This window comes from Aegilops tauschii, chromosome 1 (genome assembly GCF_002575655.3).
Source record: "Aegilops tauschii subsp. strangulata cultivar AL8/78 chromosome 1, Aet v6.0, whole genome shotgun sequence".
In the NCBI taxonomy this organism is placed as follows: domain Eukaryota; kingdom Viridiplantae; phylum Streptophyta; class Magnoliopsida; order Poales; family Poaceae; genus Aegilops; species Aegilops tauschii.
The window spans coordinates 13,506,016-13,519,860 of NC_053035.3; the positions used below are offsets into that span (position 1 = coordinate 13,506,016).

General features: G+C 48.9%; 2 protein-coding genes across 2 annotated transcripts; one reads left to right on the plus strand and one right to left on the minus strand.

Annotated features, from left to right (window-relative positions):
• Positions 1-300: 300 nt before the first annotated feature.
• Positions 301-999, minus strand: LOC141026758 (uncharacterized). The gene has a single exon (XM_073503608.1). The coding sequence runs from the start codon at positions 997-999 to the stop codon at positions 301-303; it is 699 nt and encodes a 232-aa protein (XP_073359709.1).
• Positions 1,000-2,134: 1,135 nt separating this feature from the next.
• On the plus strand, positions 2,135-2,341 carry LOC141039238 (subtilisin-chymotrypsin inhibitor-2A-like). Its single transcript, XM_073506599.1, has one exon. The coding sequence runs from the start codon at positions 2,135-2,137 to the stop codon at positions 2,339-2,341; it is 207 nt and encodes a 68-aa protein (XP_073362700.1).
• Positions 2,342-13,845: the final 11,504 nt, after the last annotated feature.

A 13,845-nucleotide genomic window follows, 5' to 3' on the forward strand; every position in this document is an offset into this window, starting at 1 on the left:
GGGGCTCAACATTTTCACCTTGATAATCAAATCCTTGGTCGAAGATGCTGTCATCACGCTCGTCCTCGACGATCATGTTGTGCATGATCATACAAGCAATCATCACCTCCCAAAGCTTCCCTTCATCCTATGTCAGCGCAGGGTTTCGAACGATACCCCGTCGGGATTGAAGCACACCAAAAGCATATTCCACATCCTTTCTAGCACTCTCTTGCATTTGGGCAAATCTCTTTCTCTTCTCACCTTGGGGGTTCGAGATTGTCTTCACAAAAGTTGACCACTGAGGATATATACCATCAGCTAGGTAGTATCCCTTGTTGTACTGGTGGCCGTTGATCTCAAAGTTGACAGGTGGGGAGTAGCCTTCTGCAAGCCTTGCGGAGACTGGAGAATGTTGCAGCAGTTGATATCATTGTGAGAACCTGCCATGCCGAAGAATGAATGCCATATCCAAAGATCCTGCGAAGCCACCGCTTCTAATATGACAGTGCACGCTTTAACATGCCCCTTGTACTGGCCCTGCCAAGCAAATGGGCAGTTCTTCCACTCCCAGTGCATACAATCTATGCTTCCAAGCATGCCTGGAAACCCTCTAGCTGCGTTGGTCGCCAACAATCTCTCTGTATCAGCGGCAGTTGGCTGCCTCAAGTACTCAGGGCCAAACACTGCCACCATGGCCTTGTAGAAGCTATACAATGACAGCAGACATGTGGACTCACTTATACGCACATACTCATCCACCAGATCGCCTAGAATTCCATATGCAAGCATGCGGATGGCCGCGGTGCATTTCTGGTAAGAGGAGAATCCAAGCTTGCCAAGGGCATCTGTCTTGCACTCGAAGTATGGGTCATGAGCAACCACTCCCTCTCTGATACGATTGAACACATGCCTTGCCATACGAAAACGGCGACGGAATTTATCCGGCTTGTAGAGCGGGGTGTTTGCAAAGTAATCGGCATAGAGCAGGGTGTGGCCTCTCTCCCTGTTGCGGTTCATGTTGGGAGCATGGCCAGGGAGTGACCCCTGTACCGAGGAAGCTGCCGTTCAATGTGGTCGTGAACCACCAGTGCAGCCACCACAAGATCTTCATCATCCGACGATGAATCGTCCAATGAATAAATGAAGTGGTGGAAGAAAAATTCATCTCCACTGTCCATACCTTTGTGGGCAAAGTGTCGAACACCTTGCGATCGTGGTGGCAAAGAGGCCGCGATGATCACCTCGATGCAGCAAGGGTGGCTGGCGGCCGGCTACTGGCCGCTCTGGAGCACTCGTCGGAAGCTGCCGCCGCGGCCGTGGTACGTCGCTGGCAGTCGTATTCCCTCTGCCACCGGCTACGACGGCGACAGCCAAATCTCCTCCAATCGACGACCAAAACTACGGCGAAAGCACGGGCGTGCTGGCGGCCATGTCGAGACGTGGTTTGGTATGGACGGCCGGGGGTGCGCAGTGAGGAGGCGGCCGGAGAATAGTGGCGGCGCCGGCGGTGGGGTGGGGCGGGGAGAGGGGGTGGACGCGTTGGAAGCGAAGGGACTCCTACTGTCCCCGACAGGCGCGCTGGAGTTGGCCTAATACAGATCACTGAATGCGCATCGCCGGAAATTCTGAATTAAATTCAGGAATAAATGCGAGCACTAGGATTTGAACCCTGATGGGCTGGGATACCACAGTCCACCTAACCATCCAATCACAGGTGGATTCGCCTACAAAGTACATCTTGACTTGTACTGTTGGTTCAATAGCACGTTATCCATCTTGACTTGTACTGTTGGTTGAATAATATGTTATCCTCGTCGTGAGTTGAATAGTAGAACTACACACGTGGAATTACAGATACGTAGTTAGCTAGATGTTGCTTCTTTGACCTCAGTACCTCACCGGCATCACACCGCATGTCTTCTATCCCAAGCAGGTATTGCCATGTATCTACCTGTATATACAGCATTTTCGTACTCGATCGATCGATCAATACAACACAATCAAATTACTAGTAAGTAGCATCGTTCCAGGCACAAGCTGCAAGTTACAACTCTCCAGTCTAGATTTAACCGGTGAGTCACAGCACCGGGTGCCTCTGTTTTCTTGAGAAATCTTTAGCCTTAGTTTACATTTCTGTCTTGGTAGGGCGACGATGAGCTCCTCCGACAACGTTGCCGCCGGCGAGAAGACGAGGTGGCCGGAAGTTGTTGGGTTGTGCGCTGAAGAAGCCAAGAAGATCATCTTGGCAGATAAGCCTGACGCTGACATCATCGTGCTGCCCGTCGGTACGCCGGTGACTAAGGACTTCAGGCCCGAGCGCGTCCGCGTCTTCGTCCACGACACCCCAAGCATCGGCTAGCTAGCTTCATGTGCATGGCCAAGACTCAAGAATAAGTTTAATGGACAAATAAACAAATAGTTACATGCTGATGGAGCATTACCATGTCATGAATTTGAATTTCTTTAGTTGTGTCAGGCGTGTTTATTATTCTCTATGTCAAAAACATGTATCTCCCATGTGAATGATTACAATAACTCCTGATGTTGAAATCAGACTGTACTCCTACAAAAACTTAAAATTATCGTATATGAAAAGTCTAGCGTACCCTTGATTTTTCTCATTATTAATTATTTTTAACCCATTCTTGATAGGTAAAAATGTTATGTCTCGTTCTATTTGACCAAATTTATATCTGATCTTAGATATCAACATCAACAATATCTAATCATTACAATAACATCATGTATTTAATGATATTGATTTGGTATAGTGATTGTTGATATTTTTCAATAAACTTAGTCAAACATCATAAATTTTGACTTAAGATAAAACTAATTAATATGAAAGTATTTTGAAATGGAGGATTAGTTGCACAATTACACACCCTTGGCTTGATTTATTTTACTTGGAAAAGGTGACCTTAAGGTTTCACAACAACTATAAGGTTACTATTTTCCCAAAATATACTTCTATCAGTGTGGTGTCAATGACACCTATGTAATATATATGGTTGAACCAAATATGCGAGCTATAAAAAAGTTGAACCAAATACTAGTTAACTAATAGTGCGAACTATCAGTGGGCATCCGGCGGCGACACTCTGGCCATAGCTCATCCTCAATTGTGCGAGCTATAAAAAGGTTGAACCAAATACTAGTTAACTAATAGATGGTTTTTCTAGTTCGGACTAGAGATAGCAATAACGCTAATGCTAGCCATCTTGCTAAAGAGACTTGTTGACAGAAAACATAAGGGAATGGAATACATACCAAAGAATACTCACCAGCTAAATGGAACTCGATGGAGCTTACTCTGAACTTGACTGTCACGACTGACATGGTGGATCCGAAGTGCCTGGAAGAGAAGGACTCGACGGTCCCAGTGGTTGATGGACTGTGAGGCCAAGTGGGTTAGTTTGGTCGGTTCGGTTGGGCCTATGTTGGCCTTGTGGGCTGCAGCCCGTCTCATTCTTGTATAACTAGGCCTTCTCTGTGTAAGCTGGGGGATATCGATTAAGTGGATATTGAATCGGCCGTGAGCGAGGAGCTGATCTTCTCCTCCGGAACCCTAATTCCCTTCCTCCTCATTGCCGATCCCCTTTCTCTCTCCCCCTCCAATCCCTTAGTAGATCGGGCCTGTTACATCTGGTATCAGAGGTCAGGCGACCTGGAGACGGCGTACCCTCGCCCGCGCTACAACACGAAGCAGGCGCTCAAGACGGCGGCGATGGAGGAGCAGCTCACGACGCTGATCCAGTCGGTCAACGAGAGCCGCGCCGCCAACGACGCCAAGTTGGAGGCGATTCAGCAGTCGCTGGGGCTTTGGCGCCCTGCGGTCCAGAATCTCCAAGGCCAACTCGATGAACTCCGTACCCAAGTGGGCCGGATCGCGCTCCATCCCGTACTCGCGGATCCGTCGTCCATTCCGGAGGAGCAGCCGCGTCGGCCAGCGCCCCCACCACCGGCGGCCGATCTGGGGCAACAACATGGGCCAAGTGGCCACGGCGAGGTCGTCAACTCCGGGGGCTCGGTACATTGGGTGGTCACCACCCTGGCACCGCCTCCGGTCAAGGGTGCGTGCTCTAATCCCTCTGAAATTCGCACTGCCATAGATCTAGATCAACCCATGTCTGGCAGCTTGGTGCAAGAGCAAACCCCCTTGCCTTACTCGCATCATGCGCACTGGGCACTGCCGAAGATGGATTTCCATCTTTCGACGGGGACAACCCCCAATTCTGGGATTGCTCCGGATATGTGGGTTAGGTTAGCGACACTGCACTTCACGGGCAATGCAGCTCGTTGGTTACAGTTGCATGAGTCACAACACACTGTATTCACCTGGGAAACACTTTGTAGTGCATTGAGTACCAAGTTTGGGCGTGAGCAATATCAGGCACATATCCGGCAGTTCAATACATTGCGGCAAAAGAGTACTATGCATGAGTATATGCAGCGTTTTGAGGAGTTGATGCATCACACATTAGCTCATAATCCTGCATTCGATTCTGTTTACTTTACAACCCAGTTTCTGGAAGGGCTTAGAGCCGAGATTAGAGCAGGCGTTATGTTGCATCAGCCAAAAGATTTGGAGACTGCTTTTTCTCTTGCTTCGTTACAGGAGGAGCTGCTGGAGGCATTACCACGTCGAGAATATCGACGCCAAGACGTGGCTCCCCCTAGGCAACCGGGGCAGCGGCCGCTGCTAGCGTTGGGCGCACCTCCAGCTCGTCAAATGCTGCCTGGGCCACCAGCTGCAGCGGATGATCACCGGGCCAGAGAGGCAGCTCGTGCACCGGATCAGCGGGAACAGGGGCCTGGCGATAACAGGATCGCCACTTTGCGCAATTATCGCCGAATGCGAGGATTGTGTTTCAAGTGTGGCGAGCGGTGGGGCCCGGGGCATCAATGTGGCCCGACTGTTCAGTTACACATTGTGGAGGAACTATTGGATATATTGCAAGCTGATAATGTCGAACCAGAGATGCCAGAACTGGAGGAGGACGACGAGGTTCTCATGTGTATCTCGAAGGTGGCCACAACAGGGCAAACCACCCCTCGTACAGTGCGGCTTGTGGGGAAGATAGCAGGCAAGGAGGTCTTGATTCTTGTTGATTCAGGCAGTTCACATAGCTTCATCAGTGAGACAGTGGCTGAGCGGGTGCAAGGGCAGATTCGACTGCAGCAACCTATGGTGGTCAAAATTGCTGATGGAGGTTATATGTCCTGCAATGGGGTCATTCCAGCTTGTGCTTGGGCGGTTCAAGGGCAGGAATTTGTCACTGATCTTCGCGTTCTTCCCTTGGGCTGCTATGATATGGTTGTTGGGATGGATTGGCTGGAGGAGTGTGGGCCGATGTGGATAGACTGGGCAGCGAAGCAGCTCCAGTTCCAGCATAAGGGCGCGTTGGTCACCCTGACAGGTGTGTAGAGTAAGCTGGAGCCTGTCCAACTAATCTCTGGCGCTCAGCTGCGAGCCATGGAAGACATGGACACAATTTCTCAGGTGGTGTTGTTGCATGCTGTGGGTCCTGATATGCATATCACTACAGTTCCAGAAGAGATTCAACAATTGCTTGATGAGTACTAGTTGGTGTTTGCAGAGCCAACGGAGTTGCCTCCTCACAGGTCATGGGACCATACCATTCCACTGTTTCCTGGGGCTAAACCAGTTAATATTCGGCCTTATCGGTATACACCGGAGCAGAAGAATGAGATCGAAGCACAAGTCCGAGAGCTGTTGAAGGCAGGATTGATCGTTCCAAGTGTCAGCCCGTTTTCTTCACCGGTGCTATTAGTGCGGAAGAAGGATCAAACTTGGAGGATGTGTGTGGACTTCCGTCATTTGAATGCCATCACAGTGAAGAGTACCTACCCCTTGCCAATCATCGACGAACTCCTTGATGAATTGGCTGGTTCCTGCTGGTTCTCGAAACTTGATTTCCGAGCCGGTTACCATCAGATCCGAATGGTTGAGGAGGACGAGGCCAAAACAGCATTCAAAACGCATCAGGGCCACTTCCAGTTCAGGGTTATGCCGCCCGGAGTAACGGGAGGACCGGCTACGTTCCAAGGTGGTATGAACACAGTGCTCTCACCTCTCATCCGTAAGGGTGTGCTCGTGTTTATGGATGACATATTGGTCCATTCCCGCACCTGGCCAGAGCATGTGACTCTCCTTCGTGCCGTGCTGAAGATACTCTCAGAGAATGGTCTAAAAGCGAAGATGTCTAAATGCACTTTTGCTCAGAATCGCATTGACTATTTGGGACACCACATCAGTCAGGAGGGTGTCGCCACGGATACCACTAAGATCCAAGCAGTGCGTGATTGGCCAAGACCGGACTCAGTTCGCAAGCTAAGGGGATTCTTAGGGCTGGCAGGATACTATCGCAAATTTGTCCGCAATTTTGGCGTGATTTCAAGACCATTGAGAGATATGCTGAAGAAAGGGACGATTTTTGTGTGGACACCAGTAGCGGATACAGCATTCAGGGAACTAAAGCGAGCATTGATTGAAGCCCCTGTTTTGGCACTTCCGGACTTTTCCAAGCGGTTTGTTATGGAGACAGATGCAAGTGCTACCGGAGTTGGAGCTGTGTTGATGCAAGATTCATACCCGGTGGCGTATCTCAGCAAGGCATTAGGGCCTAAGAATATCGGACTCTCTGCATATGAGAAAGAGTGTCTAGCTCTCTTGCTAGCCATTGAGCATTGGAGGCCGTACCTGCAACACGCAGAATTCACCATCCGCACGGATCAGAAAAGTTTGTTGAATCTTACTAACCAGCGATTGAACACCTTGATACAACAGAGGGCGTTTACTAAGCTGGTGGGGCTGCAATTTGTTATCCAGTACAAGGCGGGAGTCGCCAATCGAGCCGCAGATGCTCTCTCTCGCCGTGATCACCCTATTGATGCTGAACTGGTGGTTGTGTCGGTGTGTAAGCCAGCATGGTTGGAAGTGATTGTTGCGAGCTATCGCACGGACCCGGAAGCGCAAAAGAAATTGACAAGGTTAGCGGTGCAGACCCCGGATGAACAGGGCTACTCTTTGAAAGGTGGCATCATTCGATATCAAGACAGGATCTGGGTGGGAGTGGACAGTGACATTCAGCGCTCCCTGATCACGTCCTTGCATGATAGCGCTGTGGGGGGCCACTCCGGCTTCCATCCCACTTATAATCGCATCAAGAGGTTGTTTTGCTGGAAGGGCATGAAGGATATGATTAAGCAGTATGTTCGTGCTTGTGTAACCTGCCAGCGAGCGAAAACTGAGAGAGTTTCGCCAGCAGGGCTGTTGCAGCCTTTGCCAATTCCAAAGAGGCCTTGGGCAGTGGTATCGCTGGACTTTATTGAAGGGCTTCCTAGATCCGGTGGCCACGATGTCATTCTAGTGGTTGTGGACAAGTTCTCGAAGTATGCTCACTTCGTACCCCTGACTCATCCATTCACGGCTCTCTCGGTGGCGACTGTTTACATGCAGGGCATCTTTCGCTTACATGGTCTTCCCTTGGCTATCATATCAGACCGCGACCGAATATTCACAAGTGCTGTGTGGCAGGAGCTGTTCAAGTTATCCCAGACTCAGTTGCGATTGAGCTCATCGTATCACCCTCAAACGGATGGCCAGACGGAAAGGGTGAATCGGTGCCTGGAGGAATATCTTCGTTGTGCAGTTCATTCGTGCCCCCGCAACTGGAGTAAATGGTTGTTTCTTGCTGAGTATTGGTACAACACCTCTTTCCACTCGTCGCTGAGTCGTACGCCATTTGAAGTGATCTATGGGCATTTGCCTCGCGAGTTTGCGGTGATGCAAGTTGAGGAGTGTTCTGTGCCCGACTTGGCATCATGGCTGCAGGAGCGGGAGGTAATGATGCAACACCTTCAACAGCAACTTAAGCGTGCTCAGGATCGCATGAAGAGGCAAGCGGATAAACACCGTACTGACCGGGAGTTCGCTGTTGGTGACTCAGTTTTCCTCAAGCTTCAACCGTTTGTGCAGACGTCCATGGCCCAGCGACCCCATCAAAAGCTGGCATTCCGATACTATGGGCCCTATCCGATCATTGCTCGTGTTGGCGCAGTGGCGTACAAGCTGAAGCTCCCCGAAGGCAGCAAAATTCATCCTGTGGTGCATGTGTCTCAGCTCAAGAAGCTGGTAGGTCCAGAGATTCCGGTGAGTTCTACCTTGCCCCCCGCTAACACCATCCTGCAGGCAGAGCATCAGCCGGCGTGCATCCTGGGGCACAAGATGATCAAGACGCAGGGTGCCTCTCAACCCAGAATTCTGGTGCAGTGGAGTGACCTGCCATCGTCTCTGGCTACCTGGGAGGACTTAAACGATCTTCAGCGTCGTTTTCCGGTGGCGCCGGCTTGGGGACAAGCCGGTACTCAAGAGGGGGTGAATGTCACGACTGACATGGTGGACCCGAAGTGCCTGGAAGAGAAGGACTCGACGGTCCCAGTGGTTGATGGACTGTGAGGCCAAGTGGGTTAGTTTGGTTGGTTCGGTTGGGCCTATGTTGGCCTTGTGGGCTGCAGCCCGTCTCATTCTTGTATAACTAGGCCTTCTCTGTGTAAGCTGGGGGATATCGATTAAGTGGATATTGAATCGGCCGTGAGCGAGGAGCTGATCTTCTCCTCCGGAACCCTAATTCCCTTCCTCCTCATTGCCGATCCCCTTTCTCTCTCCCCCTCCAATCCCTTAGTAGATCGGGCCCGTTACATTGACCGAGACGAGTACTTGCATAACCCATTGCATCATCTATGTCTATTTATAGGGGAGATCTATCATGAGAGAGAAGATAAAGATAGGATGCTCTCACGTGTATGAGACAAGCACGAGAGAAGATAAGATGCTTTCATGTGCGGGCGTGAAGCACCAGAGTAATTGTTTCGTTGTGCTAATTGGACGCTTATGCAGAGACGAAGATGCTCTCGCACATGCATGTATGCAGACTCATAATACGTAGGACTGCTAAAGAAGACGACGTGATTCATGGGTCAATCGACGTGTAGCCAGGTGCAGATCTTGTCGGCTACTTTGTGTAACTCATAATACAGATAAGCGTGTAGGACTATGACAAATAAAGCAGCTGTAGCTCCTAAGTTACAAAAATATACTACCTCTGTCTAATTACAAGTAATTTCGGAACGAGGGAGTAAAATTTAAATGTGGACGAATGTATGCTACAGATTGGCAAGGGGGAGCTGCTGGAAGGACTTGTTTTGTATATAGGTGTTAGTCAAGGAGTTTTTTGTTACAAAAGTAACAGTCCGGCTCTAGCTAGTTCAGTAATCTTGAACATCCATCAAAGATCCAATGGTCCACATTTAAGTTCTCTAATTTTGCACCTTAGGATTGCTTTTATTCTCCAGATAAGCTGATAATCAAAACGTTTGTTCTTTTGTCCTCGAGGACAAACATTCATCGGTTGTGAATCTAGGTGCGCTGTTACACATATAGGTATCTGGTCAAACAACTACTCATGGACTTAAATAGTTAGCCGAAAAAAATAAGCCCTGCTTGGTTCACCCTTTTATGGCCTACTATCAGTGTAAAACTTGGATCCAGAAAATGTTCCAACTGAGACCGAAAACGGCTCTTTGATTGTGGTTTCCATTTGTTTACAGGTTCTAGGCAGGGCCTTAGGATGAATGTTCACACCCAAAAAGTTCATTGTACGAAACCTCTTTAGACGTGGCATGATCTGTTTGCTTTTCATCAGCATTTCATAACCATTCTTGTCCACACCAACTCAGCATACAACCCAAACCAAATGATCAATATATATTTACCAAACTTGATTTGTATTATACAATACATATGCCTCCTTATTAGGGGACGTTTGCGCCTTCCGGCTGCAAGGAAGCAAAGCGGCCTGGGAGATGGCCATTGCCCCTTGTGTGAGTTGATGAAGATGTTAACCACATTTTCTTCTCTTGTGTCACCGCCGGATTCGTTTGGAGCTGCCTTTAGGAAGCAGTGAGTTGTTGTTGATGACATGCGAACTTACGTATTTCTATGAGATCATCGAGGCCAGTTGTGTCTGTGGCCGTCAGCTACAGTGGGCCGGCTTCGGGGATGTATATTTGACGCTTTGTACTATTACAGTAATCATGTCACTGAGCGGATCCATCTTCGACTCGCCACTGAAGCTATCATCGAATTGTGCGGTTGTTTGCAACAAAGGAAGGTCTTGAGCAAGACGCAAGATAAGGAGGTGAAATGTGCGTTTTTAGGACTTGCATAAATGAATATGTATCTAGTGAAAGTATATATCTTTGTGAATCCGTTAGGGGCGTACCCACATTATTCCATCGCAGTTAGAGTATATTAGTTGGTCAATTTTTAGGAATTGCTATGCAAGTCCAGAGACGAGTAGTCAAGTGCAATTTCTACCTACCTAATAATAAAATGGTTTCTTGCTTCTGACGCTACATCACGAAAATTGCCATCAAAGTTGCAAAATATTACCAACCAATGTGGACGCAGAGTTTCTGCACCCGAGCTCAAATGAGCTCGGGTGAACAGTAAAATCAAAAGTAAATAAAAAAATTCAAAAAAATCCAAATATTTGAACAAAATTTGTGTAATCAAAAAAGTTTGCCAAAAATATTTGGGTAATCAAAAAATGTCCATAATTTTTTAAAAAGTTTGTGTATTGATTTTGTTAGTGAAATTGAACAAAATTTCACCAATTCAAAAAATGCTCATGAATGGAAAAATAACCTAAATATTAAAAAGTTGTTCGTCTTACAAAATAGTTAATTCATCCATACAATGATCATGCATTTAAAAAAAGGTTAAATCAAAAAAGAAAATCATGAATTTGTAAAATTGTCCCACCAAGTGCCAAAAAAATCACTGATTCAAGAAAATAGTTTTAAAATATAATCACAATTTTTAAGAAAACTTTTTGCAAATAGTATAAAATATCTAAAAATTTGAGAAAGTGTCCACGAATTTGAAAAATCTTCACGATTTCAAATATGTTCACGAGTATATAAATATGTTCATGATTTCAAAAATTGTTGAAGATTTCACATAAATGAGTGTGATGGTGTATCTCGGTGATGCAACAAAATATGGTCATGGCCATTGGAGATTATTACTTTTTTTTCCGTTGCAACGCACAAGCCCTTTTGCTAGTAAGAAATAAGAGATTGATATGACCGTAGGAACATGGAAGTATATAATGTGTTGCTCCTTTAATGATTTGAAATCGAAATTTTATCACCTGCTAGTAGATACCGACGAAGATCCGATCGGAAGAGACCAATTGTTAAAACTAATCTTCAGTCTTCAATCGAAGTTTTAAAGGGAACTAAAAGGGTATGGATGATGACAAGTTTGGACCGACTTTCATGCATGTATATATGGTGTTGTGCATGTTTTGAAGAATCGAAGGGAACATGAATGCAAGCATACGGTTCATCACCATAAGATTCAAAAGGAAAGACTAACCTATACTAAGAGCAGCACAAGAGGTGGGGATTAGGACATAACCAACAAAACATCCCAACAAGAAAAGACAAAACAGAAGGGATCAAATGGGTCCGAAACCCTCCCAGCTCTCGTGACCGCGCCGTCCCCCGCGGCCGGCCGGCCGCGCTCCCCCGCCTTCTCCCCCAACCACCGCCCCCACTCTCCCTCCTCCCGCCGTCGCCGGTGTGCGTCGTCGGGCTTGGCCCGGGCGGCGGCGGCGCGCTGCTTTTCCCCTCCCGGTGTCGTTCCTACGCGGGGCGGAGCGACGCTAGGCGGTGTCCTCAGGCCACAGTGGTTCAGCACGGCGACGGGGTGACCTGGCGCCCGTGCCGGTGGGTTGATTGCGCGGCGGCGCCATCGTTGGCGGTGGATCTTTGCGGCTGCTGGGTGGCGGCGCCCGCTCGGCCATATCTGGGCCCTCTCGGACCCCATCTGGGCCGGGGCGGGCCGACGGCTTCTTCTTCGGCGGCAGAACTCCCTGGAGGCGAGGATGGGGCGTAGGAAGCTAGGTGGCGGCGGCATCGCGGCCGGCTGGCTGCAGCGGGGTGGCAGCGGCTTTGCGGGCCCGAGATTGGCCCGGCCTGGCCCGGGTGGCCTTGTGTGTCCCTGCTGCCGCATCCAACCGGCCAACGCGACGATGCGGGAAGCACAGGCATCCCACACGACGGCGGGGGAGGTGGTTCTCTCTGGCTTGGCCCCAATGCTGCCCCTACCATTTTCTGGCGTCCCTCTCTCCGTCCTTTAGGCCTCCTGATGGCGATCTCAGTGAGGCGGCATGGATGAATTCAAGACCATGGTGGCGTATGCTAGCGGGTGGCAAGTTGGATGGTTGGCTCGGTAGTGGTGTTTGGGATGCGGGAGAAATCCCTGCCGGTTCATCCGGCTCCGACGCGGTGTCGTCCGCGGGTGACGCCTTCCTTCCTGAAGGGCGTCGGTGTTGCCCATCCCCACTCCCTTGCACGTGCTGGGGGAAACCCTAGGATATGTCCGGGCAGCAGCATCATCAACGTCGCATCCCTTCTTGGAGGTGCTGCTTGGTACGCGGATGTTCAGAGCCTCGGTGCGCGGTGGGAAGAATTCGGAGGGCGCAACGGTGGCGAGTCATTTGTGCTTTGTCGAGCTGTCACTGTTGGCATTTATCTTTTCTTTCTTTTTCTTTTAGGCTTGATGTGCTGTTCGCCCCAGCAGTTATCTTGTGGTCGGTGGATGTTGCTTTATAATCTAAAGCGGGGGGGGGAAACCCTTTTTCGGAGAAAAGGTGAAAACAAGGACATTCAAACCAAACAATACTTAGTGGAGGATGAAATGACCTAGACTAGCAACACCAAACTGGCTCGCCTCCTCTTTGATCCGACCAATCACTCTCACCAACCACATGTAGGCATTGTCAAAGACCCTTACCTCTCTCTCTTGAGGAATACTCCATACAATTAGGGGCACCATGGTGTTGAGGGATATTCTTTTGGTACCCTGAACTCGTTTTCCAGCGAAGCTCAAAACTTCTCCATCCTTCAAGTCTTTGCACGATGGAGGCGCTGATCCAATGTTTGTGAAGCATCTCGGATGCCACCAGCAGTAAACCTGTTGGCCACTGCTACCTGCACATTGCGCTGGTCTTCTCTCTTTAAGCTAGACCCATGGAACATCCAGTATGCAACTTTACCAACTACACAGCTGGGATTCATAGGAAAGAAAACTCTGAAGCAATCAGCATTCCTCATTTTCCAAACAGACCAAATAACTGCCACTGCCCACAACTGCTGACCGGCATTGAGCAGTACAACACACACATCAGCCCAGAGATGCTCACATCACAAGTCGCAGCACTGTTTCTCAAAGGAAAACAAAACGAAGGCACCACTGAGAGGCGGAACAGCCGCCCCTGGCGACAGAGGCACACATCAGCCGCCGGCCACCGGCACAGTCGCGCACATCAGCCGCCCAGTGCTCCCACCAGTCCCACGGCTGACCCAAGACTCCATGAGGCGACGTAGCAGCAGCGAGCCAGCGAGGCGTCTGGCTAGTTCCTTCTCTGAATTTGCCCGTACCCCTGCAAGCTGTATTGGTAAATTTCTTCGAATCAGTCCTAATTTTCTTCCTCTAAATTTGATTTAGGCCATCATCATGGACTGTAGTGTAAACAATCCACACTGAAATCTTGTTGTTTTACAGTTTATACCGTGCAAAGCCCTTGTCCTTTACATTTTACAGCTTCACAACAAAGTCTACTTTTACAGTTTACAACACAGGCATTGTCGATAGCTGACAGTCTAATAATAATTTCCAATTTGGTTGCATACATATATAATTCACTCAATAACATATATGGTTCATAATTTGAATTTTTGGTGCTCCCTGGACCGCCCATCTTTTTC